The 26978-nt window shown below is 28.7% G+C and overlaps 1 protein-coding gene across 8 annotated transcripts in view; it reads right to left on the bottom strand.

Moving 5' to 3' along the window:
- The window catches only part of LOC136978714 (semaphorin 5c-like), a 138595-nt gene that overhangs the window by 16107 nt on the left and 95510 nt on the right, over positions 1–26978 (bottom strand). For 3 of the 8 annotated variants that reach the window (XM_067274501.1, XM_067274497.1, XM_067274499.1), the window contains exons 2-6: positions 5999–6207; positions 1865–1964; positions 1674–1782; positions 1500–1598; positions 3–216 (exon numbers count right to left, since the gene is read on the bottom strand). In XM_067274501.1, coding sequence (XP_067130602.1) covers positions 3–216; positions 1500–1598; positions 1674–1782; positions 1865–1964; positions 5999–6092 — 616 coding nt within the window. In that variant the 5' untranslated portion in view covers positions 6093–6207. Of the gene's footprint in view, positions 1–2; positions 217–1499; positions 1599–1673; positions 1783–1864; positions 1965–5998; positions 6208–12572; positions 13669–17960; positions 18145–18366; positions 18435–18500; positions 19153–19251; positions 19459–26978 lie in introns of those variants that run through there. The other 5 variants (XM_067274498.1, XM_067274502.1, XM_067274495.1 and 2 more) reach the window with 5 other exon arrangements.

Below are 26978 nucleotides of genomic sequence, written 5' to 3'. Positions count from 1 at the left end.
ACTATTTAACCATTTTGGATCATATTGCACAGTTCGTAGATAGGGTCCTTTGCCCATTATTCTATATATTGCATAATCTTGTGCTGAAAAATCTAATGGTGATGCAATGTAATAACTACCCTGAGATGTCATTAGAGCTGTACTGTTATAATTTGGGCTGTAGGGACATTTTCCAATTCCTGTTACCCATTGAGTCACTGAATTAATAGCTGTAATCTGCATTGAGATAAGAAAATCATATTTAATTTTCAATTTTAAATTTATTTAAAATTAAAAAATTTATTTTTTCTATAATTAAATCGAATACATCTAGAATTAAGTCTATATTTTATATACAATGAAATTTTAATTTTATGTTTTTCATGATTTTAAATCTTTTATTTTTAACCTAAATTAAAACTAATAAAAATAATATTAAAATTTCATCTATAATCTCCAATTATATTTTGAACATGTAGTTCAATATAGAAAACTCTTTCCAATTATTTATTTATTGTACTTATATTACACAGTCTTTACCGCAATCAATAGATTTTTTTATAAATTTTAATAACTAACAAGGAAAATTTAAATACAGTACCATCAAGTATTAGTCATTGTCAAATGATGTGTTAAAATCAAGTTATTACTGTACACGTGATGTTATTGATTTTACAATTGGTTGTAATTTTCTATAATATGCTGTTTTTTATTAAATCTTAATTAAACAAAAATACTATATTTATAGATATAAATTTTCATTATTTACAAATCATTTGTGTTTATAAGTCAAATAAACAATATATATGTGATATTATAGAAAACGTTTATGAGAACTTTAACTTTTATTTAAGGACTTGTTATACCAAAGAGAAATGCTCATAAAAACTAGAGGACAACAATCATTATTCAGATGTTTATTGTAACACAAATCTGTTTTGTTACAATAAACATCTGAAGTTTTTATGAGCACTTCTCTTTGGTATAACAAGTCCTTAAATAAAAGCAAAGTTCTCGTAAATGTTTTCTATAATATTTATAACAAAGGACAAGAAGCATTAATCATAGTATATACGTGATTTTTATTTTTTTCATAAAGGAGTAAATTTTGAGTTAAACTTCAATTCTTCAGTTTATTTCTTTTACAATAAAAAATTCTACAAATAAAAACGGTTACTTGATTAAAAAATATAATTAAATTAACTTTAGATCCCTGATTACAAGGATCTTAGATAAATGATGAGAAAATGGCTTATGCATGGGTTTCCTGTAAATACATATACATAAAGATTTATGTGAAACGGAAATCTCTCATAAACGTTTATTTTTTTATTCTTAAAAAAACTTGCATAAAATAATAATAAAAATTGTAATTTCTGTGAAAAGTGTTTTGTTTGCTCAATTCCGTATTTTTCTGAATTTTCAGCTTGCTTCACTTAATATTTTGAAAAATATATGCTAAAATAGGAGTTTTATTATATTATTTAAATATTTAGAATTATATATTAAAATTAACTTACATCTCTCCATGTACATTCTGGTGAAAATGCATTAGTCCCACAAGTAAAAATTTTATTATTGAAATATAATAGGACACGAATAAAGTTCTGGCATTCCTCCTAAATATTTAATTAATGAAATTAGAACAATTTAATCAATAATTTATAATTATATAAAATACTTTATAATATTACTTTTGTTTTTCCTTTTAATTTACAAGTTGTGACTGTTGATTCTGCAGCAGGCCAATGTGCTTCTTCCAATTTTCGTAATCCTTCTAAACTTAGCCTGAATAAATAATCTCTGAAAATATTCTTATAAATTAGTTTTTATATTATAAAAATATTAATTTTTCACACGTTTATAATACATTTAATGTTTTTACCTGGCGCCTACAATTAGTTGATAACGCGGGACATCAAAAAGAAGCTCAGTATATGACCCAACTTCAGATTGAGTAAACCTATCAATACTGTTACGAAGATCTAATAATAATAATAATAATAATAATAATAATAATAATAATCATTAGTTTTTTAAAACTATAATACATTCTCTAGAATTATATATATGTAGTAATTTAATTAATTAAAATCATTTTCCGATTTTATGCATAACTTTAATAAATAAATTATATTCAATTAAAACTTATTAAAATAATTCATTATAGTTACTAATGTATAGGTTTATATACATCATAATGATCATTGCCGCAATCTTGAAGAACCCAGGGAGTCAGACCTCCCTTCAAAATAAAAAGTTAATAAATATGCTAAGTATATGAAAACTAATTTAATTGTGAAATTAACTACCGAGTAATTTATTTGCTTGTTATAATCCATTATATAGATATTAAAAGTGAAAATTTATTAAAATGTATAGTGATTCATATTAAATTTTAACTTAGATCCCTACTTTCGGATCTGGTTACGATATTACTAACGATAACATTTATAATCTGTACTTTGATATGTAAATTTATTTGAAAAAAAAATGTTTATGGAGTCTAACTTAAAACTTAATGCTTAAAGTAAATAAAGATTAATGCGTTCGGTAAACATAGAAATAATATTAATTTTAACTTTAAAGACCCACTCTTTCTACGCAGTAATCTATTGTCAATCTTCCTATGTGAAATACAGCGTATAAATGAATTCTTAAGCCATTTGTATACAAATACAAAAACTAAGATATCATGCAGATAGGTTATGACACCTACCATGTATCACACACCCTAAATAGCACAGTTCATTTCTTTTTGAAACTTGGCACATAATTAATCTCTCTTTTTGTCCTTTCAAAATAGGGCATATTTAACATTTTATTATTGTTTTGGTTACTTCTTCAAAAATGAAGAAACATTTTTAAAAAGCATTTTCTGGTTTTTTAAATGGTTGTCTTATGAAAATGATATTTTATTTTCTACTGTGTTTAAAAATTATACGCAAAAATTTCGAATTAAGTATATTTAAAATAAGCAAATTTTTCACAATTTAAAATGTTCTACAAACACTATTCATCTCTAAAGTTGTAAATACTAAAGGCATATTTATATTCATTAAAAAAAAAAAATTATTTTTCTGTGGAAATACACTGAAAATCTATTTTTTGTAAATTTAATATTTGTGAAATTAAGCCGCCTACATGATTAAAATACATACTTTAAGCTCTAAAAAAATGCAATTAAAAAAATACAGAAGAATTCAAATTGAGTTAAATATAACTTAAAAACTTCCTTGTTAAATATTTTAATCCGCAATAACGATTAGCACTGCATAAATTAAAAACTCTGCAGTCTTGTATATTATTTGTAACCAGTAGGAACGGACGATGTCGAGCGAGCATTGCGGCGCCATGACAGACAACCGACACAGTTATCTTGACAGTTGCCGGGGGCAAGGTATTTTTATAGTCAGAACTTCAACTATCCAGGAGATAGCCCACCCCTTATCTACAACCACCGGCTACACCTTTTTCTTCGATAATTTTTCGTCTCGGATCCAAGCTGAGACAGAAATATATCCGCCTCGATGCTGGAGCTGTCAAGAAAGAACATTATTATGCGCTTGGATTATTCCTTTTGGCATTCTTAAAACTGCTGGTTGCGTGACTCCATGTGATATTTTAGTCACACTCAATCTTCATTATTTAAAATGTTCACGAGATCATATGTAATGCAAAGAACTTCGTACCACAGTTGTGACAAAACTGTAATAGTATAATAGTGATATTGAGATTAGGGAGAATTGCAATTTGTTTCCGGTCAAAACACTTTTAAACTCAAATTTTAAAAATTAAATGTTAGATAACGCGTTTTAATTATTTTTTGATTTAATTTTCCTATATTAATCATACATGTTTTCTCGTATATGCATTGTTTTCATTAAAATACACTTTTCAATATTTATTGATCAGTTAGTTTAGTAATATAAATAATGACGCAAAATTATATTTTGCAAAAAATCAAAAAATAAAGTAAAATAATGCCTTGTTTGTTCTTTCAACAGATTCACATTATCTTAAAAATGAATGTTATAAATCTATTTTAGCGCTTTTTTTATTTTTATTTTCATGAAAAGTTTTAGCAAAAACATTTGGATTACTTTTACTTCTTTTTTTCATAGGAGCTATGTGTTAATAATTATTACGTGTAATCTGGAAGAAGTCCCCTGATAAATTTAATGCAATCATCTCAAAAAATTAAAAATATTCAAGATCCAGGGAACGTAAAGAAAGGTAATTTACTTATGAATTAAAGTTCGAATAAATTTATCTCGAAGATCTGGAGTTATTTAGAAATTATTTCAAACTGAAATAATCAAACACATTTTCAGAACGACGTATTTGAGAAATTCGTGTCTTTCGTGAGGATCGTGATAATCAACTTGTACTTCCTGATGGTGATCAAAGAATAAAAAGAGGTTTCAAGTCACGAGACACGTGAGCTTATCACCTGGTGATACCTAGATATTGTTATTGATTAAATATTGCATTGAAAACAAAAAAATTATTTCCGTTTAGAGTTAATTTTGAAATATTGAGAAAATATTGATTCATTTTTATCTATATATTAACAACCATCTTCGCCTGTTTTGTATATGGCATTCGCTTATTTCTAGCTCTTATTTCCAGAAAACAATCACAATTTTCTCAAACCGTTTCCAAATTCTGCATAGATTCGTCTGTTCCAATTCAAATTTCGGAAAAAATTCGCGGGTTTGCGTATAAGTCTTGTTAACATTCGCTAAAGCTGGAATCACGTGGCACGTTTACGTCATAAATCGTATTCTCTTTATGAAACGGAAGTTTTGATTGCTTCGGACCGAAGTATAACGAACCATAACTCGATTAACGAATAAAAATTTATCATCAGGTGTCAAATAGCCGTTTATTTCGATAATTCTATAATGGCGATTATTTTACATAATCATTGATAGATGAAAAAATGTTTTGGATATCAAAAGACGTTCAAAGCATCGAATAGTGGCCTACATTTTTAAATTATATTATTTTTCGATGTAAAATACATTTTTGTTATTATAATATTTGCAAATTTTACTTGAAATTCCGTATGATGCTTCCGGAAATTATAAATTATCTGATGAAAAAACCATACAATATTTCGGGAATTAGTATAACTATAACGACGGCAGCAGAATTACAAAACATGGCTGGCCATATGCCAATATGTTATTGATTTTAAAAGATGATAAAATCCTCAATTCAGATGATATTGATAATATTGTTTAAGCAGAAATTCCAGATCCACATACGTACTGTTAACAACACTTAAGTCTTCAATGATGTTCTGGTTCTATTTTTACACGTAAAAACATCTGCGTAGGCCCATTACTGGTTATCTGAATCAAATCTTTTATCTTTGTGAAATATTACAAACCTCCTTATGTATCTTGTGTCTATCTTGTATCAAAAATTAAAGTTATAAATCTAGTAAATATGACGTATTTATGTAAAATGTGGTATAAAAGCTATATATGACCTATTTACTACTTTAAATATTTACATGGAATAAGAAAATTGTATGAGGGATAATTATTTACGTATTAAATATCAATATTAATGGATAACCTTATAGGCAGGTCTTGGCAATTTTTAAAGAAATAAGATCTATTAAAATTACAGCTTTTTTTTCAAATTTGTTATAGTGTTTAACATAAAAATATTTCTCACTTATCATTATCATTTAAGTAACTATAAGTCTTATAAATGCACAGTAGATTTGACTCTAATCGTAACCGGAAATTCACAGCGGATATTTTTTAAAAATAATCTGATTTGTCTTATTTAGTGACAAATCAAATTATATTTTCGTCAATAATAGTGACTTTTTCATGCTGTCAAAAAAATATTGGATTTGAATCAACACACTTTTCCTCTGTAATTTCTATTAGCACACGTGATCATATACAAACCTTGATATACCACTTTATTATTAAAATACTTTTTAAGTTAATGTCCTTGAAACGGCAATCGTTATTAAGATGTAAAGATAACTCACCGTCGTAGGTAACTAGCCGAAAATCATCGACCTCTTCTGCCCATGATGAACATAATGACACAATAAAGAGACAGAGGACAACACATATCTCCATTTCAGCAGCTGGAGAGTTGTCAGATTAGCAAAAAGTTTTTGGAAAAGATGAAACCGGCCGAAGCCCTAAAGTCGACGTCGCTGGTATCATGATAGGATTGTTTGGACTCCCACACCTGCCAAGAAAATATGATATTAGAATTTGGGAATAACTCCTCTATTCAAGATTATGTTTACTGCGGCGTTCCCAAAGAACTCCGTGGGCAATTCTGGGTGTGACCCAGTCTGCAATCTTAACTAAACAAAAAAATAATAATAATAAAAAAATGAAAAAGATTAACGATGACTGCAACACTACACTGACAACTGAAGGACGAAGTTTTCATTTTGCTTTCTCTTAAAATTTTAAAGGAATTTTGATTAAGCTATTGTAAGATATTCTCATATCCACGCAATCTTTCATCTTCTCTAATTGACCCATATAAGAGCACATATGTTTTCCAATCAATCTATTTAATTATCGTTTCAAGTCACTTTTTTAATTTTTCATTTCATCAAAAAATAGTGCGTGAGAATTGTCCTGTAGGAGGACGATAGAGAACGGCACACACCCATCTGGGTGAGACTTCCTAAACTTTTTATTCCCGAGAGGGTCGGACTAAAAAATCACCCATAATTTAACAACGCCTTATAACTTTTAAAGAAAATTATTCCAATATGCACGCTTCCTAACATAATTTATAAATAAGCTTTAAATGTATTTCGCAGTAAAAAAAAACCCATTAGCATGCATTAATTAAACTTAGTTTTTATTACATATTTACAAAATACACAAATTATTATTATTTTAATAATATCTCTAATTTTCAATAATGAAAATAAAATATTCATTACAATGAAATGATTTTCTATTAAAACATTTCTGAAGTATTTCGTGTGTTTAATATCATAACTAACCACCGTAGCTTGTTTGAACAAGATTGCTTAGCGATAACAATTGTTGAGAGAGTAATCGATCACGGATGCCATAATTATTGGAGCCCGGTTAACTATTCAGTTATGCAAGTTGAATAGAACAGAATGCACTACACTGAAATATTATTTGCTAAATATTAATATTCATGAAAATAATTCTTATGCGTTTACTAAAAACATATACATAATATGTTTGAAAATTACTTAAATGAATATTAAATTTTACTTCTATTCTTAAACGGTTTCTCATCAATAAAAAAAAATCATTAAATACAAATTATAAATTAGTGAGTTGAAAAAAACCTATGCATCAAGAAGAAAAAATGCATTTTATTAACTCGTTAACGTTTTTGTCTTTATGAAAGCAAACAATAAGAACATAAATTCTGAAGGAAAAGTACATTCATGTGTGGCCAAAAAAAGACGCATTATTAATTAAATCATAAATAAAAATTTTAATTATAATATGAAATAGTTTAATAAGAAATTATAAAAGAATAGAAAACGAAAATAGACAGAATATTGAACAAAAATATCACATTTAAAACGTATTTTATATTGGAAGTTCGCATTAAGTCACATTTTAATTTTAAGGATAATTTTTCTGATCAAAATATTACGTGATGAACACGCTAGCTAATTTCATTATTAGCAACACTTAGAAGGAATTTAAATCTACCGTTATCCATAATGAAGTAATTTTAAATTAAAATAATAAACCCAAGTAGTTCTTTCAAAATCTAGATTTTAAAGATGTTAAATAAAAAGCCGAAATCTAAAATTAAATGAAAATGAAAGAGTAATTAAAATAAAATATTAGTAAACTTTATTTTCAAAAATTTTTTGAAATTCATTTTTCGTGAACTTAATTTAAAATCGTATAGAAAATTATATATTTTTCTATAGGAAAATTGGACAGCTTTTCTTTTTTAAATGGTAGAGAAATTATAATGTAAGATATTGTCACGAGATTACATCATTACATCGGGACAAATGAAGTAAAGAAGAAAGACTATAATAAGGCCATCCGGAACAAAATCATAATAAAAGTGTCGGATTTACAACCATAAATCACTAAATAAATTAAGTAGTCAAAAGGGATAATAAACTCGAATAAAGAAGTTATGAAGAAGAAATTACTGCATTTGGATTAACGACTTTCATCCGTAAGCCTACCAATTTTCTTCGAGGCGTTACAAGATATTAACTTGTTATCTTGGACATGCTGATTTTTATGCTTTAGATAGCAAATGAAATCTTTATCTAAAATGTATAATAAATATAAACATTAATGAAATATTTTTCTCTTATAAATAGGCTATATCAGTTTCATGTAAGTTAAGTGTTTTTAAGCTTGGGTCTATATCTTCTACACATACTAACAATATTAATTTAACTCTTCAATACACATAAAAATATTTTTTAATCAGTGTATTTTTTGCACAAGTATATATATATATATATATATATATACATGAATAAATATATTACAAATACGTTTATGTATATAAATGTTGCAATTAAACCTGAAATATATATATATATATATATATATGTATGTGTGTGTGTGTGTGTGTATAGATGTGTAGGTGTGTGTGTAGGTGCAATTGTATATGTATTGCAGGTTTATGATTCGTTACTTCTATAATTATCGTATACAGTAATGATAATTACGAAAACATAAAAAATAGTTTTATATTCATTTTATGTGCATTTAATGCAAATAAAAATATAATAATATCATATCCATTAATTATCATGTAAAAGCATTCATGAGATGGAATAAAAAAAAGATCTATTATCAATCGCATTTTGATGAATTGATAATTGTGGACTTTCGTTAATTATTAATTCATATAGCTTTAATTAGAGTTGATTGTCAATAAAATGCAATAAATTAATTTAATTAAGAAATTAAACAACAATAATAAAAGAATACAATAAAAATTTAATTAAAAAATAATAAATATAGCAAAACGATTCTGAATCCCTTAAATATATTATTTATTTATATTTAACAAAAAATGTTTAATGTTAATAAAAACATGTTTGTAAATCTTCGTCCGATGGCGATAATTATGATTAATTATTTGAAGACAAAGTCCTTCCGAAAATAAGGAACCACCATAATTATCGCCATCGGACGAAGATTTACAAAAATATTTCTAAAGTATCGTCACCAGGGGGTAGCTTTTCTCATCTACATTTTACCAGCGCCTATTTCGTTGTAGATAAAAGCCGAAACGACCCCAAGAAGGTATGATGGAAGAATAGAAGACGTCCGCATATCACCAGTAACTGCTTTTTAAAAATGTTTATATTTTTAATCACTTTATATTTGTGTTTTTTAAAGGAATGTTTGGCGGCCAGTAGCCTCAAAGGAAAGGTCAGTCGCCAAAAATGTAATGTCCAGAACACAATAAATGGTGGTTCCTTATTTTCGGAAGGACTTTGTCTTCAAATAATTAAAAACATGTTTATTTATGATTACATAATATCATAACGTCTAGAATTTTAGTTCACTAAATAGCAACGCAGAATCACGTAAAATCACGTAAAAACCATACATGAATAAGTAAAATTTTAATAAAGCTAAACTTAATTCAAACAGGATAGCTAAAACCGAAAGAAGGAAATATTTTATTTTGAATTAATTCTTTAATTATCACTTTCTATTTATAATTATTGACATTTGAAAATGAAACATCTAAACAATTCTAGATAATAATTTTGACTTTGGCTGGATTTAATTTTTTCACGCGATAACTTATGCCTTGTAAGTTATATAATAGCATCACTGTAATAGAATTGATTATCGCTGAAGGAGGGGGAAAATAAAACGATAAGCCGTTATAGAGACTTAAAAAATTGAAACTAAATAATAAGGACAAGAAGCGATTTATATATAATTCAGAGAAAGAACCAAAATACTATGAAATATTACGAATGTTTCAATCAGATTCGAACTGTAGCCCAATATCAATAGTGGGTAACTATACGACCGAATCTATTACTTTGGATAATCATTTTAAAACTAACCAACTAAGTAAATATAGTTATTATACGAGATAATTTTAAATTCGAAACGAATAAAACTGATTTTGGGTATTTTTAAAATTATTATAGTTCAAAAATATTTTACTATTTATTCGCTATAATTCACAAATAGCATTCGTTAAAAATACCAAATGTGTAAAAATAATAACAAAATATATAAATAGATTATATTATTGAATATTTGTATGATCGTACAGTGATTATATGCAGGATCTATAACTACAAATTTAATATATTTTTTAAACAGATACAATCTTTGAAATATGGAGCAAATATTTACATCATAGCATTTTTTAGTTTATTTCGTCTAAGAAAGTAAAACAGTCAAGACAAATATTTACTTAAAACGGCTTTCTGAAAGTGGATTGAACTTAGAATTCTTCTGATGTAGATAAAACTATTGATATATGCTTACGTGTAGAATTTGAAAGGAAGTTTTTGATATACAAAGATATAAGCTAGATTTTGAAATTATTTTTTCATCACCTTTTTTTTTTTGCTCAATATAACTGCAAATTATTATAAATAAATAAACATCATTCAAAGTTTATAAAAATCTTCAGGCAGATGAAATCCTTTTCTGGGAGTTGAGAATAATGAGTTGGCATTTTTCAAAAAAATTCATTACTTCATTGTGTTTTACACTAAGAACATAAGCTAAAATATTTAGTATTAGAAATAAAATAACTGTAAAAAAAAGAAAATTTTTCAAAATTAAAATATTGCTAGTAGTAATGTAATGAGAATACAGTGCGTCTAAATATGGTAATTACGATTAAAAATATCCTTAAAATAGCAATAATAATTGAACTCTAAATCATCGTCTAATATTAAAATACGAGAAATGGTACAAATACTTCGACTTTGATCTGTTTCGCAGACAATAATGTTTGCTGTAACAAGACACATCATCCTGGGTAATGTAATATCAACCACAAACTATTCGAATGATTGTAGGACTTTCTATTTGAAACAAGCGACGAGAGATTTGAACTATAAATACAATTTACATCTAAATTTTTAACTTATGTAAAAGCAGTGATATCATTCGAATATGTATCTAATATAAAAAGCAGATTTATATTGATCTACGCCATTCTGGTTTGTTCGGTATTTCTACGGTTGATGACTTAAATAATTGAAGATTAACTTTGTGAGGAAGGCAAGAGTCACATATATTTATACTTAATGAGTTCAGATTCCGAGCTAGACAATGACGTAAGAAGAATTTTAGAAAAATATAAGAATGTATCTTGAACTCTTCTTAATACCGGTTACCAGCATTCATAAATTGTTTCATCATTCGCTACATGGAATTTGTCTTCCGTATCTGATGCTGACGTTTATCACAGAGATATTGTCTGCACGTTTTAAATCATGCTTATTTATAAGCAGGTAAGCCTTAATTAAGTGAAGGAAGACGAAAAATCTAGAAGAATGGTGCATTGTGTAAAGATGAAATATAAAAAAAGGCGAATATGTTCCCTTAGATTTATTCCAAACAATCCATTTTATACGAACTTATTCACGAATGCAATGTTTATTTTTGTTATAGGTTTAGATTTAGATATAACTAATTGTCTCCACAACAATAACTTAAAAATTTCATACTTATTTTTGGAAAGTTTTTCGAAATATATCTTCTATAAAAATATATCTGTATGTTCATTATAAAAAAAGTTTTTAAATTTAAATTTAAAACGGGGTTAATACATTAAAGAGTTGCTTTCCTCGTTATTTATTACACTTATTATAATACTTCGAGTCGGTTAATATATTTAATGCATACATATATGTTCACATATTTAAAATTACACAAACAATACGAAATATTATATATCTAATCACTAAAATACCCACCATCACAATATTGTTATAATTTATTTTGTGTGCAATTTAATAACAAGTATTAATGAGTATTATGAGCAAATATTGAAAACAATATTAAAATATTTAATCTAAATATACTTCTAGACTATTGTTATTATGCTTATTTTATATATACATTTAAAATTACACGCAATATATCCAGAAATCAGAAATCCGAATAAATGTTTAAATTATTAATAATATAAACGAGTTTATTTCGGCAATAATATATTAACTAGCAAAAAATATTTGCAACATTGAACATGTGCAAAAAATATTTTTTCTGCAAATATTTTCCCATTTTCCTATTTAATCACGTGTCCTCGTTACAATTATTAAATGCCCGTCACGTGATATTTTTAAAATTAAAGTTAAGATATAAAAATAATGGAAATAATCAACAAGAAACTTTAAATGGGATTTATATATTTTTAAAAATCGATTTGAAACTAGATCGATATTTTTTTTTACTATTGCTTAAAAATAAAAACAGATTTTATAAATTTAATAAATAAATTGCGCAAAAGTTTACAAAATTTACAGGCAGACAATTCAATGACCTCGACCGTAACAAACATGGGATTAAATTAACGCGAATTGGCAAAATTAGAGGAAAAATATAAAAATAGAGAATATTTACTGATATGGAATGGAATGGATGAGAAATCAGCCATTTCTGCGGACTTTCCGACTTGATATTCGATCAAAAGAGCAACAGGTGTCTTCTGCCATTTGCCGCCATAGCACGGCGTAAGGTCGCCAGCAGACGACCATGGAACGCTGACTGGCTGGCGTCGCACGCGCACTTCGACTCCACCTGGATAAATAAGTCAAGAATTTCGAGGGTCATCGAGCATCGCGCAATTTTCCTCATATTTTCCCATAATTTAATATAAATTTTATCGATTTAAATTTGACTAAAACTGTAGAAAAATAAATAATTATAAACTCTCTGCGGGAATATTCTCATCACTGTTACCCCCTCTGGTGAGGAAATTAGAATCTCGTGATTTATGATTATTGACGAAACGCTCTTCGGCATGAACAAAAGTTCGAGCGGCAATTAAATCTTTGATTTTATTTTCCTCAAAAAATCTCCTTTTTGCTAACAGATGTGTGTGTCATCCGTCTCATCGTAATAAAGCAGCGAGTGCAAGGTCGCAATTCAGCGATAGATATTATTTTATTCGGACTGTTTGTTCTAGTACCATCGAAAATGCGAAGGTCGGGTCAGATTGTAGCCCGAAGGTGTTCTCAACACCATTACCGGCTTTTGTTTTGCTACGATTCTCTTTTCTTTTCTGTGTTTTCCGGTAAATAGAGAAGATCCATTTTTGGATTAATTTTTTGTCCAATGGCACGATTAATCCACTTAATAGCAAAATAAAAATAATAATAAAATGTGTACACAGAAAACCTTCCATTTATATTCCTTAATTAAATGCTTATAATTGGGATAAATATGTTTACTAGATTAATTTTTCCAAATGTCGTTATAAAAAGTGAAATTTTTAATTTTAATGCAATAATTATCGATTGAAATGATTAAGGAAAAATTACTTGGATGTAATAAAGAAAACTCAACATCACAAATATCCGCTCGGAGGCAGGAAAGGAGTTAATGAGTTTTTACTTCCCATCTGGACAAGCTTGTTCTACTGACTATAAAACTTATATCCGAATAAATGTTTTAATGATAGAAGAGAAAAAAATTGATAAAAATCTTTGCCCTTCCCTGATTTTTTTTAAACTATCTTCTCTATATACCATATTATCAAATGTTTCACACATCATTAACTAAGTTTCATTATAACGTTGCTCCTCTTGATTCTGCATCTGATATTCAACTCGCATTTACTGTTACTATTAATGTAATGAATGGAAGATGTAATAAATTTGTAGATACAAATGAAGAACAAATCCCATCGTTTCCGTGATTTGCAATTTCGATACTAATTCAGAATTCGAAATTTCGTTTGGATAATTTATTTCTAATATTTGGCGACAAATTATCTTGACCCGTGGAACAATTAGGAACCGAGCAAACCGTCCTTGAACAAGACTTGTTTCTTTTTTTTTATTTTTTCATCCCTCTGGAGTCTGTGGAGGGCGTGGTGAAGTATTTCGCATCGCCTTGAGTTAAGAACCTTCCCTCCCTTCGCAATTCTTTCATTTCGGTGCAAAAGGGCACTAAGTCTACAGAGTCATGCAAACACTATTTCCATAATGATAAGAATATTTTTTATATTATTATTATTATTATTGAAACAAATTAAATATTCTGAAGTTTAGTATGCGTGGCTTCTTTACGAGAAAATGTGTGCTCTTAAAGTCGTAATAAATAATTAAAACAGGTAAAAGAAAGGTGTTACCTAATGCTGATTTATCAGAAATGTAAAAAAAGAAAAAAAATGAAGCATTGGATGTGTTTCCTTCGGCCACTTTTCTCTGCAAACATATCTGTGGATGAAAATCGTGAGAAAAGCAGTGACGTAAGAAAATCTTCGTGGCGCAAACCTCAATCTTTTATGTTTCATCAGACTAACCAAGATAAAACTTTAGTGTTGGTTTGGAATAAAACGAAGAAAGAAGAGATAAGGAAAAGCAAGTTGTTAAGGACATCGCCAATTTCGGCGGCTTGACAGATGGATTGTGTGCTCTAAACAATAGCGTTGTTTGTAATCTGTCATTGGCCGAGTGAAGGAAGACCATCAGATAGAAAGTAAACGCTAAATTATACCATGATCTTTGTACAACAATTGGTTAGAAGACAACTGGGTGGTCTCTATATTTTCAGTTTTCTGAGTTTCATTTTTTACCATTCTTTAAGCCTCGCAAACAATTATTTAATAATTTAGCTAAAACAGTCGTATTTTAAATTTTTAGATAGAAGCTCTCTAGGAAACATACAGTGATAAGAAAATTAGCAATGAGGTAAAGCCTAACTTCAATGAGAAGCAGTGAAGATGCTTATCTTTACTTACGTTGAGGTGTTATATCCGAAATGATATTATAATGGCGGCGTGCAGTGTTGGACTGTCATTAGAAGACACCTGTAGTAACATGAAGATGCGTGATGAAGCTCAAACTGATAACATGAACATAATCTTTCTATCTACTTATTTCACATGGGTATTGTGTTTTAGTCCATATGCCAAAAAAGAAAAGACACATACGGGTCAAAGAGAACCGTCACGAAAATATAAAATTCATGTAAATTACACGATAATCATTATTAATCTCTCAGAGACCCTCTATGAAACATCTTTTGTTCATATACAATCCTGAAAATATCATACAGAAGTAAAAACATAGGAACGTTCGTAAAAAATGAAATAAATTTTGAAATGTAATTGAACACAATTATCTTGATAAATTTTACAATTAATTTAATTTTTTTTAAATACTACTTTTAAACAACTGAAATTCAGATGAACTTTACTGATTTCATTCATTTCAATTCATGAATGAAAAATTTATTTGAAGACAATAGCACGCTTATTTGTAGTCTATTTATAAATGCATTCCACTTTTTTTTGTGGTTTTTTTTTATTGCACAAACCTGTCTTTACGAAGCCACTAGGTTTACCTAGTATCTGATTCCTAAAAACGATAGAAGTATTTCGAGTGGATCAAAACTTGCTGATAAAAGTGCGAAAATTGAAAAAGTAATTGATGTCGTGAAAGTTCTTTGAATTTCAATGAAGTTTTTTTACCATAAGCATATAAATATAATAATTTTATTTTAGACTTGTAGAAACAATGATTTACTTAGAATTATATGATAGATTTTTTTCTTTTTTTAGTCAACATTACTGAACTACCAAAATAATTGATACGAAGAACTCGAAATGAAAGGAAAAAAATATATGAAATTCTTAGTTTATTTTAATTCCAGTAACTGAACACGTGGCCAAACCGAACAATGACATTTATCTAGAAAAGATTTTGTAATAAGTTTATTCTTTTTCTTGGAATAACTAAGGTAAAAATAGTTATAAAAACTGATTAAACCTTCTTAAATTTTTTACAATGTTAATTTAATTTTCTAAAATAAAAACAATGTAGCCTAGTATATTTTTCATAATAAAATAAAAAAATATATATATATATATCGAATTTCAAGTCGGTCTTGACAGCACATTTGCCTTCAACATATGTTACGATATGTTACTGTAGAAAAAGCAAAAAAATAGAATTTAGTTGCAAAACCTATTAACTTTTATTAATGGATAAATATAAATTTTAATAAATCGGATTTTAATCTTATAAAACAATTTTATATTCATTTAAATTACAATTTAATGTTTAATTATTGTGATGTCCACTCACGCATGATTTTGATCAGTGATGTTAGAATTAATTTCTCTAAATCATTTCGTATTCGATTTCTTCTAAAATCCTAATGAATCCAGTTTATTTATATTTGATTTCAATTATTTCCATATTAACTCGCAATAAAGGTTAATCCAAAGGCACGTGTAATCCAAATTTAGCAATGGCATTCCTGAATGTAAATTGCATGCAAACGATCCGCCTGCCTAGTGAGCCACTGTTCTGTCACATCGCCATTAACTAACCACTTATCTAACCTGTGTTATTAGCCTATCTTAACAAATTATCAATTTTCAAAAGCCAAACGCCAACTCATCCACGGAGACCGGTTAGCACGGGTCACTGAACTAGACCAATGGGTGCTAATGGGTGGGGCACACTACCCTCCAGCGCCGGCAAGTCGACACGCCCCTCTACGTGGAGATGAATACTATAAATTCTGCACCTCTTCCCAGTCCAACAAATTGCTTACGATTTTTTAAACCGGGAAATTAATAAGCTGGTTATTCGCTTCGAATTTCCCAAGCTATCTGAGAATTTTAAGGTGAACCAGTTCTTAGCGTGAAAAATCTAACCATCCTTATCTGACTATTGTCACGTGGCCCGTATTTAGCAACGAGTTCTATTATGGGCAACATGGAAGTCAAGGTTTTAAAAGGCCGTCTATGATCGTTCCATGTCAGTGATTTTTATGTTCGCGTTTCTATTGTCTACGTAGCAATGAACAGTGCATTTTAAGAATTAGAAATTTGCGCATTTCAGGCTCGAAAATTGTTAATTTTAAACCTGTTAAATTTATGGAAATTAAAAAAATTTTAAATTACTAAAAAATACATTATTTATTGGTAAATGAATATATTAAAAATTTAAATTTTACAAAACTCTACAGTACTAAAAACTACTTTAAACATTTTTCTTTCTTCAAATCCTGATCAGCAATATAAAAGTTTAGATTTGACTTGTAAAAATATAGTTACATAAAGTTGACATTTTTTTGCAGTCAAAATAATTTAACATTTCTTTTTTGAACCATGATATATAAGTTTTGTTGATGCATTAGGTACAATCGATGGGTGGCATTCAGAATGCCCCACCCTCTTTCAAAGACATAGACCAGTCTCACATCCTTGCTAGGGGAGTATGTGGTACACCAGAGGCGAATCCTATTGTTACAGTAAGCAATGTTTTAAAAGTTAATGCAAAATTCACATACAAAGCGAAATATATCATGGAAATTAAAAGATGTGATGACACTTTAAGACAGAACAATTATAACATACAAAAAACTGGTTTCATACACAAAATGCGACTTTTCTAAAACTTAAATATTAACAGTTATTTTTGTTTTTATTTTTATTTTTCGGACAAAGTAGGCAGAGCTAAGTCACGCAGAACACTTCTGGTAATACACACATTGGGGACAAGGACGGTAAAAACTTTTAACAATGAGACAAACGTCATTTAAAATATTCTAAATATCGTAAAACGAATAATAAACGTAAGACCTCAGAGTGGATAAATGCATAAAATAATATTTGATAATATTTTAACATTTCGGTTTCAAATTATAAAAAAAAAAATACGTTAAAACAGATCTTAAAACCTAGCATCGAAACAAACATTTTGCTGATACTAGGAGAGATAAATATGAATACTTTTAGATATCATGAAGAATTATCGTGAAAATTCTAACCTTGCTTATGGAAGATGGATCTGAACAAGGATGGGATTGTTGAACGCGTGGGATTCTTTCATGTTTTAGTACATGTGCATTCAGTTTTATTCGATGTTCACACGCATTATCGAGTGTCAAACCAACATGATTTCTACACGAGTCTTATCATCAAAAATATATTTACTCGTACTAAATCGCTTATGTAAACAGAAAGCAATCTTTTGAGGTCAAAAGTATCCGTTTAACGCATACAAATCATTTCTGCGAAAAATCTATCTTTGTAATTTCATATACTATACTAGATCAATCAAATTCATTTAAAAATTTGCATATTAAAATGCACGCATAATTATTTTCATAATTATTTTTTGATGCTAAAAATATTAATAAAATTCTACGACTAGACAAGCAATAAAATGCTTACCGCTTACACAGCTTTCGCTTTGCGTGTACACATTGGTTCCTTTTACTTTAACATTTTACAGAAGTACTCTAAATAAATTTATAATAAATATAAATATGTTCAATATGAGAATAGTCACGTGCTCGATAACTTACCCAGATACGAAAATATATAGTTCAACGAATCTTAAAGACGGAGCAGTGTAGCCACTTCAGTTTAAACAAGAAATGGACGTTGTCAAACGGCGTACCTGTACACAACCTTGCTTGGCAAAGAGGCGATCAAGGTAGGCCTCAGGGCAGCACACAGCCATCCTTCACTGTGCTACGGGCGAAACGCAGCTGATAATGGCTGCAGTGGACTCCGTTTAGACAGAGACTTAGAAGCGATAGTTTTTACTTGATGAGATAAAAAGCAAGTTATCTAAAAGCTAGGCTTCAGTTGTCAAAGTTGTCAAAACAAACCAATAACATTGATTATTTATAACTGTTCTATCAATATCCCTACTATATACCACATACTTGTTTTTCGCAAAATTTTAATATTTTTAAAATAAAATAACCACTTATAAATTTGAATAGAAAAAATCGTGACGACCCAAGATTGCAACGATCGATTGTTTAGAAAATATATTTTAAAAAGTTATTATTTTTATTACAAAAGCAATAAAATATTCTAGGGTCAGTTTTACAGCGGAAATGACGTCATATGCCGTGACGACGTGACATGAGGAAGTCAGAAAGTAATCCGAGTGGACCGAGAGTCCTTGAAAGAACGCTCTACGAGTTCGTCCGAAGGGATCCGATTTCAGAATAATAAACGCCAGAAGAGTGGTGGAAAAATGCAGACATTTCACAATCGTAATCTTCCTTGGCAAATGACAAATTGCTTATTTTCCTCACTCACCCAAATATCCCTCAAGGATGGCGATACGACTTGCAGCGGCGACAATTCGGCGACATTCTGATTCCCTGAAAGGCCAAAACCCCTTTTCTTCCTCCCTGGTCCACAGATCCCTTTCAGATAACGTCTTAGCCCAGAAAGACGTCAAGGACACCTTCGGCAAGACTTTCCCCAGAACAGGATTTGGTCGAACGAAGGCTCCTGCTGAGAAGCTTGCTAAATATATTTTTCTATTTTCTTTTTTTACAGAAATGGCCCCACTGGATAACATACAGAATAGATTTAAATTACTGCATTTAACGTATAAAAATTATTTTAATGCGCCTAAATATTTTTCTAAAAAATGAGACATAGCCTATTTTTAGATATATTTTCTTTCAATCTAATCACACAATATTTATTCTCTTAATTGCACTTTACTACATAAAATTCCATATAACGTGACACATGACAGCGTTGAGTACCAGTCTTGAACTTCAGCCTCTTTCCTCATTGGTTAAAAATAACTTTTTATATAGCCTATATACTGTATATATATATATATATCTAATCCTTATAAATATTAATTGCATAAATAATTAATATTCTAAATAAACTTTCCGATAGGTTTATATTATCAATAAAAACTAAAGTTATTTATAAGAATGATGTCATTTCAACAAGAAAAATCGAACAGGTTGCGAGTCAGTCTCCCTACGACCTTCAGAAGGTCGGACGCCATTTTTGCTTGTGTCGCCATCTTCTATTTAAATAGTTAACTAAAATTTTCCAATTATCTCCGCATTGGCATAATTATATAAATATAAATCTTTTTAAAAATATAATTTAAACGGGATATAGCTATGCAACGCGTTTTATTAGTTGGAAATTATATATATATATTCCATGATGTTTGTTTATCTCGAGTATCCGGATTTAATCGATTACTATATAAACAAAAAGAAAGCGAAGATCAAAGTACGGTTCAGTACATTTTGTTTATCTTTTGTTATTAAGTAAACTCACTAGAAATATTTGTAAATCGATATAAAGTTTGAAAGGTAAAAAAAAAATTTAAAAAAAAAACGTTACCGACTCGGAATGTCGAATTTTAAATTTGATCTCATCAATATTCAGACCACCCGCAATATCCTTTGGCGGAGATCTTCAAAGACGATGAATGTTAAACCGAGTTTACCTTGTTTCCAATCGGATTCACACTCGGGGGTGAAACTCCCGCTGATAAAAGCGATGCAACATAACTAAACTAGTAATTTTCACTAAAATTCATCTTTAAAAAAAGTTATTCGGGATGGAATTATAAAAATTTATTTTAAAAATTTCTTTCAGGAAGGTAGGATAATAAAGTATCCGTTTTTAAATTTTTCCTCTGTAGAAAAAGTGACTATCAATTAAAATATCGTTTTTCTAAAGGTTGACGTCCTTTAACGATATCATAATAACACGTTCTGTCATAGGACGCCTAAACGCCATTTACGAATGCATGACGTCACTATTACGTAACATTTCTTACACGTTTTAAGGACAACTTTCTCTGTGATTCTTGAACGATTCAGTCTGGTAATTTTCATGGCCTTCTGGACGAGGGTGTATGATACATCTTTAACGTAATGCATGCCTCAAAATTACCTTGCAATTAGTTTAAGTCGTTAACATCTTAACGAGTTTAAGTAATTGAAGATTGAAAATATTTTAAATATACATTTTTATTAAACCTACAAATACTATTAAAAATATGCCAAAAAAGTGCCAATTCTTTAAATTTTATCATTTATTTATTTTTTAATTTGTTATGAATCTTTTGCAAATTTAAAACTTTAAAATTCAAAACCACAAAGTATGTTCCAATATACCTTGTGGTTCAAATAAAATAGAAGGATATATAAATATAAGTTATAAAATTTTTGTGGTTTTTTTTCATAGAATTCACAGAAGATCACTTCTGTCAAGTAAAACAGAAACAAACAGTGGTTATAACATATTGATAACGTAAATGTAGACATACCTGATAAGTTACATGAGTTACTTCATGACTTTCCACCTATCAGAACGAAATAAATGAGAAGGTTACTCCGTAATTCATGTTATTCTTTCTAGTTGAAGCCAAAAGAGAATAAACAAGTAGGATAAGCAGCCATTTTATCCCCGACTGGCATACAAATAATGATGGAAGCTAAACGATTTTGCAACTTATAAAGCCTATTGTTATTCGTACATTCATTACTTGTGGATTAATTTTAAATTATACTGAAAATATTCTTTGATTTCAAAAACCGCTCTCACAAATAAAAAACTGTGGATTATTCCGCTAAATTTTCGTCTTTATTTTAAATTTAATTATTGTACAACTGTCGATTAAAGGTTTTGCCACAAGCTTCAATTATAATTCAAGCATAGGAGTTCATCAGCCTTGCGATTGACTTAAAGTTAAAACAGCTTGGAACAATTACGAATTTAAAACATTCGTTATTAATATTTTCATATATTTATGACAAAAATTATCATCATTCTATTAAAATTTAAGACAATAGCATTTTAAGATCATGATAATTAGACCATGTTAATTAAAACTTTTGTATCATTTTCTTTTCGTATAATAAGAAATTGTTAGGAGAAATTTGTTTGGAGAGTAAATAATTTTATTTGGAATTCTTCGGCAGCCAGTGTTGTTTTAATTTCTTTACTGTAAATTTTTTTATACCACAAATTGCTTTAAGCCTATACATTCTGATCAAAACTATAATCATAAAATCAAGCTTTAACCTGATTTTTTTTTTTTAAACTTCGGATACAAGCCATATAAAACGGATTAAACCCATTAGTTACGATGCATAACGTTGTTGTGACAGTTTTTTAAGACTTTTGCTTTTACATAAAATTGAGTCTTTCTCGTTCCGTAACAATTAAAAACGAGCACACAAATTTTACAGTATTTTAAAATCACTCTAACGACTTAAATATTGAATATAACGTATCTAGTCAAATTTAATCGATTTTGAAGAATTTATCCATCGCCTTCTACAATGTCGAATCAAATGATAACTGCAAAAGTGATATAAAATACGCTGGAAAACAAGTATGGCTGACCACGCTCATTAACGGCGGTATTCTGTAATCAATTGAAGTTAAATCTAGAGTTTGCAAGAAATTGGCATTCAGAGAGTCGAGTCCTAACAGATTTAGTTTACTCTTATTCGAAAAAATTGGTGGTTTTTGGGTGAAAATCGGTAGTTGACGCTTGCTCAATCCTGTTCTCGTTTATCTCAGCCATTAACCATACGACTAATTATTTTAAATTCAAACATGTTATTTAATAAATTATTATAGAAACTTAATGTTTATGTTGGGCGTTACCATTTCAGTTATTTTCTAACTGCCGTGTTAGTACTTCCGTAGAAAGTAATTTTTATCCCAATCTATCCGTTTCTATCGGCATTGATGATTTTCACCTTCTGTTTTAATTAAATAACTACATTCTTCTATACAAACTTCTACATTCTTCAAGGATTTTTCTTTAGATTTTTATAACAATACCACAATTGTTTACTTTTTCTTGGCGTGACTGAGAACCGTTATATTCTTTGCATAATACTTCCTGGGCAGGTATCTTTTTTCTGCTTGAAAGAAATAGTATTTGTCTCTTTATTTTCTGGTACTGTCTTATAATAAGTCCAGTAATCCCTTTAATTTCAGTAATACCTCTTTTTTTCAAATTAGTAAAATTACGACGTGCATTACTTCCCTAGTAAAAATATCACTTGAAATCATGTGTCAATCGTACATGCTTTCAAATCATATGACATAGTATCAGTTGTCGGAACATAATATGACGTGCAGCATATGACACCATGTTGTGCTTGACATCAAGTTATATCGCTTATTTTCATCTGTTAAAATGTGTTGTATGTTTTTTTTTTTTTTTTTCGAATGTTTGACATCAACTAATCACTTGATATCTAATATTACTTGACATCATGTTCAGAAAATATTGAAAATATCTTGAAAAACATTTAATTGTTAATTAAAGATTGGAGCCATCCGTTACGTGTATAGTTTTTAAGTTACCTTTGACCATTTCCCTCCCTGTTATATACAATGATGTACTTTTGACAAACCCTCTCACCTTTAATTACCCGTACAATTGTTTATGAACCACCTGACATTGAGGAATGCCAAACAAGTTCTGCAAATATTTTCTAACTCACATGACTATTACAATAGATTTATAAGAAAAAAATTGTATACTAATACCACTTAAAAAGTCCACGTAGACGACTCCTCAATCCTCTTCCTCCCCATTGAGTACAATGATGTACTTTTCACGACATCCTCCCTCCCTTAATTAAACTGCACACTTAATTAATGGACGACCTTATTTCTGTCTTTTATAAAACTGTTTAGCAGTGCACTTGGTATCATTTCAATTCAAGCAGAAACCAATACAGACATGATCTCATATCACTTGTGATCATTTCATCATTTGATATCAAGTGATATCATGCCTTGTCATTTGGTCATTTGAAACTCCAAAAATTACTTCAGACATGATATAACTTGATATTATTTAGAAACAATGTAATTTTTGCTATGATTAGATTTGTATTGTCTCTATTTTCTATATGTGTTTGTCTGCAACCAATCAAGATGCAGCTTTCAAAAGAAGACTTACCGGTGTTTAATCTCGAACATAGAATTGTTTTAAAACATTACCTGATGACTCCATTGTTGCATTTCTGGCTTCAAAATGAGTATCCACTATCAATTGATAAGCAGCTCTTTATTTCACATTATGATGCTAGGTGAACATTATAAATTTGAACCCTGAATCTAGGGACCCAAATCCATAAAGTATAAAACGTTTAATATTTTAAACTAGAAATTATAATATGATTTTGTCATTAATTGCCTTAGAAATGTAGAAATATGTATACAATAAATAAAAAAAAAGGAAATATATTGTGAGACTCGATCTCCCAACTTGGTTTAATCAGTGTGGCCAGGTTTAATATTTTTTCATATAAAAATAAATAAAAGGATACACGATTTCAATTTCTTTTCGCCCTAGAACCCCAGTATTTTTGTATGAACCTGATGCCATTGTGATTTTTAAGTAAGCTTAGTAAAATTCATAGTTTTTTTTTTTTTTTTTTACTTTTGTCAAAATTAATTTCGTTGGAGCTGTATATCTGCAAAGCGTCAGAGTTACGCTTCGCGCATCTGTGCTACTGACTAACTATGGTCGAAGCAATCATCGTGCTGATCTTTCCAAAACTGCTTACTATCAATAGGATAATGGTCTCATTCATCAAATTTCACCACCATGATGGAGCTGAAAAATGTAAACTTCTATATTTTCTTTACTTGCCACATCTGACAATCGCTTGTCTCTCTTACTCGTCAGATTTAAAGATTAAAAAAGATGTAAAAGCGACTGCCATCTCGAGATACTAAAGCACTTTTTATTTGGCCATCTTCATACTACAATCAACGGGTAACTTAGTAGTTTGCCGAAAGAATTTTTTGAAATTCTCTCAATTAAATCTATTTAGAAGCTTAGGAACAGGGGCGTATCCAGTGTGGTGCTTATGGTGCTGCATCACTCCTTGATACCAAACCAATTTTGTTATTTTAAAATTACTTTTTGTTATTGTTTTTAATAACGCATATCGTAGAATTTTAGTAGAATAAGATTAGGCGATGCTAATGTAATTGATTAACATTCGCCGAAAAAATACAGGAGGTAATTGCTTTGGCTCCTCCACTCAAATCTGCCTTGAATAAATCTGTATTCTCTAAATCCTGGATACGCCACTGCTTAACAATATACAGTATTCGAATTTATATTGTAAATCATAAATCATTCTTCATCTTCATTTAGTAGAATGATAATTTAATAATAAAGATAACTCAATCAAATGCCTAAATTAAACTACATTAATGAAATAATGATATATATTAAAAATACTCCTACATGATTAAGGATATACCGGGTGATTGTAATCAAAGTACCAATATTGAAATCTATCTAAAGAAATATTTAGCAATCCAAATATAATCAAATTTGTTATGATGATATTTCAGGACATGCAGGAAATATTTCCGCAAATAAAAATTAGTAAACTACGTAGCTCGTCACACGGCACTTTTGGCGAAAATTTTGCAGCCTTATATTTAAAAGGCAATATCACACCGCATGTGAGAAGCATTACAAAGAATCAATTTCAGTCAATCATTGAACACACTGTTCATCGTCTTAATGAACACCATATTCAGTCGCATCCTCTTTGTAGTCTGAGGGTCTTATACAAATAAAATGTTTGTTGGTTGCAGCGCCAAAACTACCACAGCGGTGAATGTTTTTACTGGAATGTCTTCAACAGGTCCTGAAATGTCATCATGCAGATTCAATTTTTTAAATTAAAATTTCAATTGAGAATCGAAATTAATTAAAATATTTTCAGATGGATACCGAAACTTATGTCTTATATCGTGTTTTAATGATAAAACATATTATCTTTTGATAGTATTAATTTTCTTTTTCGCGTTTTTTTTCTTATTAATTAATTTAAAATAAGTTTCTCGTGTGGAAATAAAACATTTTCATACCAAGAACTTAAAATTTCTGTAAGATATTTTTCAAATTTAATGTCTATTGTAGATATCCGGAATATTATACATGAAAAACTTACACTTTATGTAATCTTAACAATAATAGATAAGAATGTAGAGAATTATCTTGTATATTAAAAGCATTATCCTTATCTCGCTATGCTAATAGTTATAATTGTTTTCAATAATTGCATGGAAATAAAAAGCTGATTAGATACAGCTTTGAAAATATCGTGAGAATCGCGATCAGGTTGAACGATCGATTTAATTTAGTCCATTAAATTAGATCGATATTAAGTTTACGTATTAAAAAGGCTTTCAAAAATGAATTTTTTCAAAATTTTATTGTTTTCTAAAATACTTTCATAGATCTATTTAACTTCAATCCCTATTCCAATTATATAATTAATACAATTTAAAAACATTCAATTCTTTTAGGATATTATAATTAGGCAAAAAATGAATCGTGATGACAATATTAAAATAACGAAACTTCTATGTAAATTAAGATTAAATTTTAATAAAAATTGAAAGTTTAAGAAGTGTTGTCATATTCTTAAATATACAGCCTGACTTCAAATACATCAGTTTAATACTTAAAACATTATAAATGATAAAGCAATACATTAAATGATATTAATGCAATCATCTGTTTATTTTTTAATAAGGAAAATTATATTTTAATTAACCACAAAATCATTTAATGGTAGAAATTAAATAGAAAATCATATTTCAATTATAAGATTTGGTTTAGTTTTATTCATTTATTTACTTAACTTTTCATTAATTTATCATATTTAAAATCATATCATACGGTTAATAAAAGTCTTCTTCCATGATATAAATAGAATCATTAAAAATCAATTTGATTGAATTTTATCGCATTGCTATTTTTCAACCATGAAAGATGCCAATTATTAATAATTTAAATTTATGAATTGTCACAGAGTAAAATTATATATATATATAATATCGTGATCTACAAAAGAAGAAAAAACTACAAATACGCAAATTAAAATTTAATTTAGTGAAGAATGGCAATAATTATCTTATTATTGTATTACCGCGTACCAATTATTGTGCTGCATAAACAAAGCGTGCACGATAACAAAGAAAAATTA

Source organism: Centruroides vittatus, unplaced genomic scaffold, assembly GCF_030686945.1.
Source record: "Centruroides vittatus isolate TY-2023 unplaced genomic scaffold, ASM3068694v2 contig_549, whole genome shotgun sequence".
Taxonomy (NCBI): domain Eukaryota; kingdom Metazoa; phylum Arthropoda; class Arachnida; order Scorpiones; family Buthidae; genus Centruroides; species Centruroides vittatus.
Note: the sequence above shows the minus strand (reverse complement) of the source record. Positions and strands in the feature narration are given on the sequence as shown.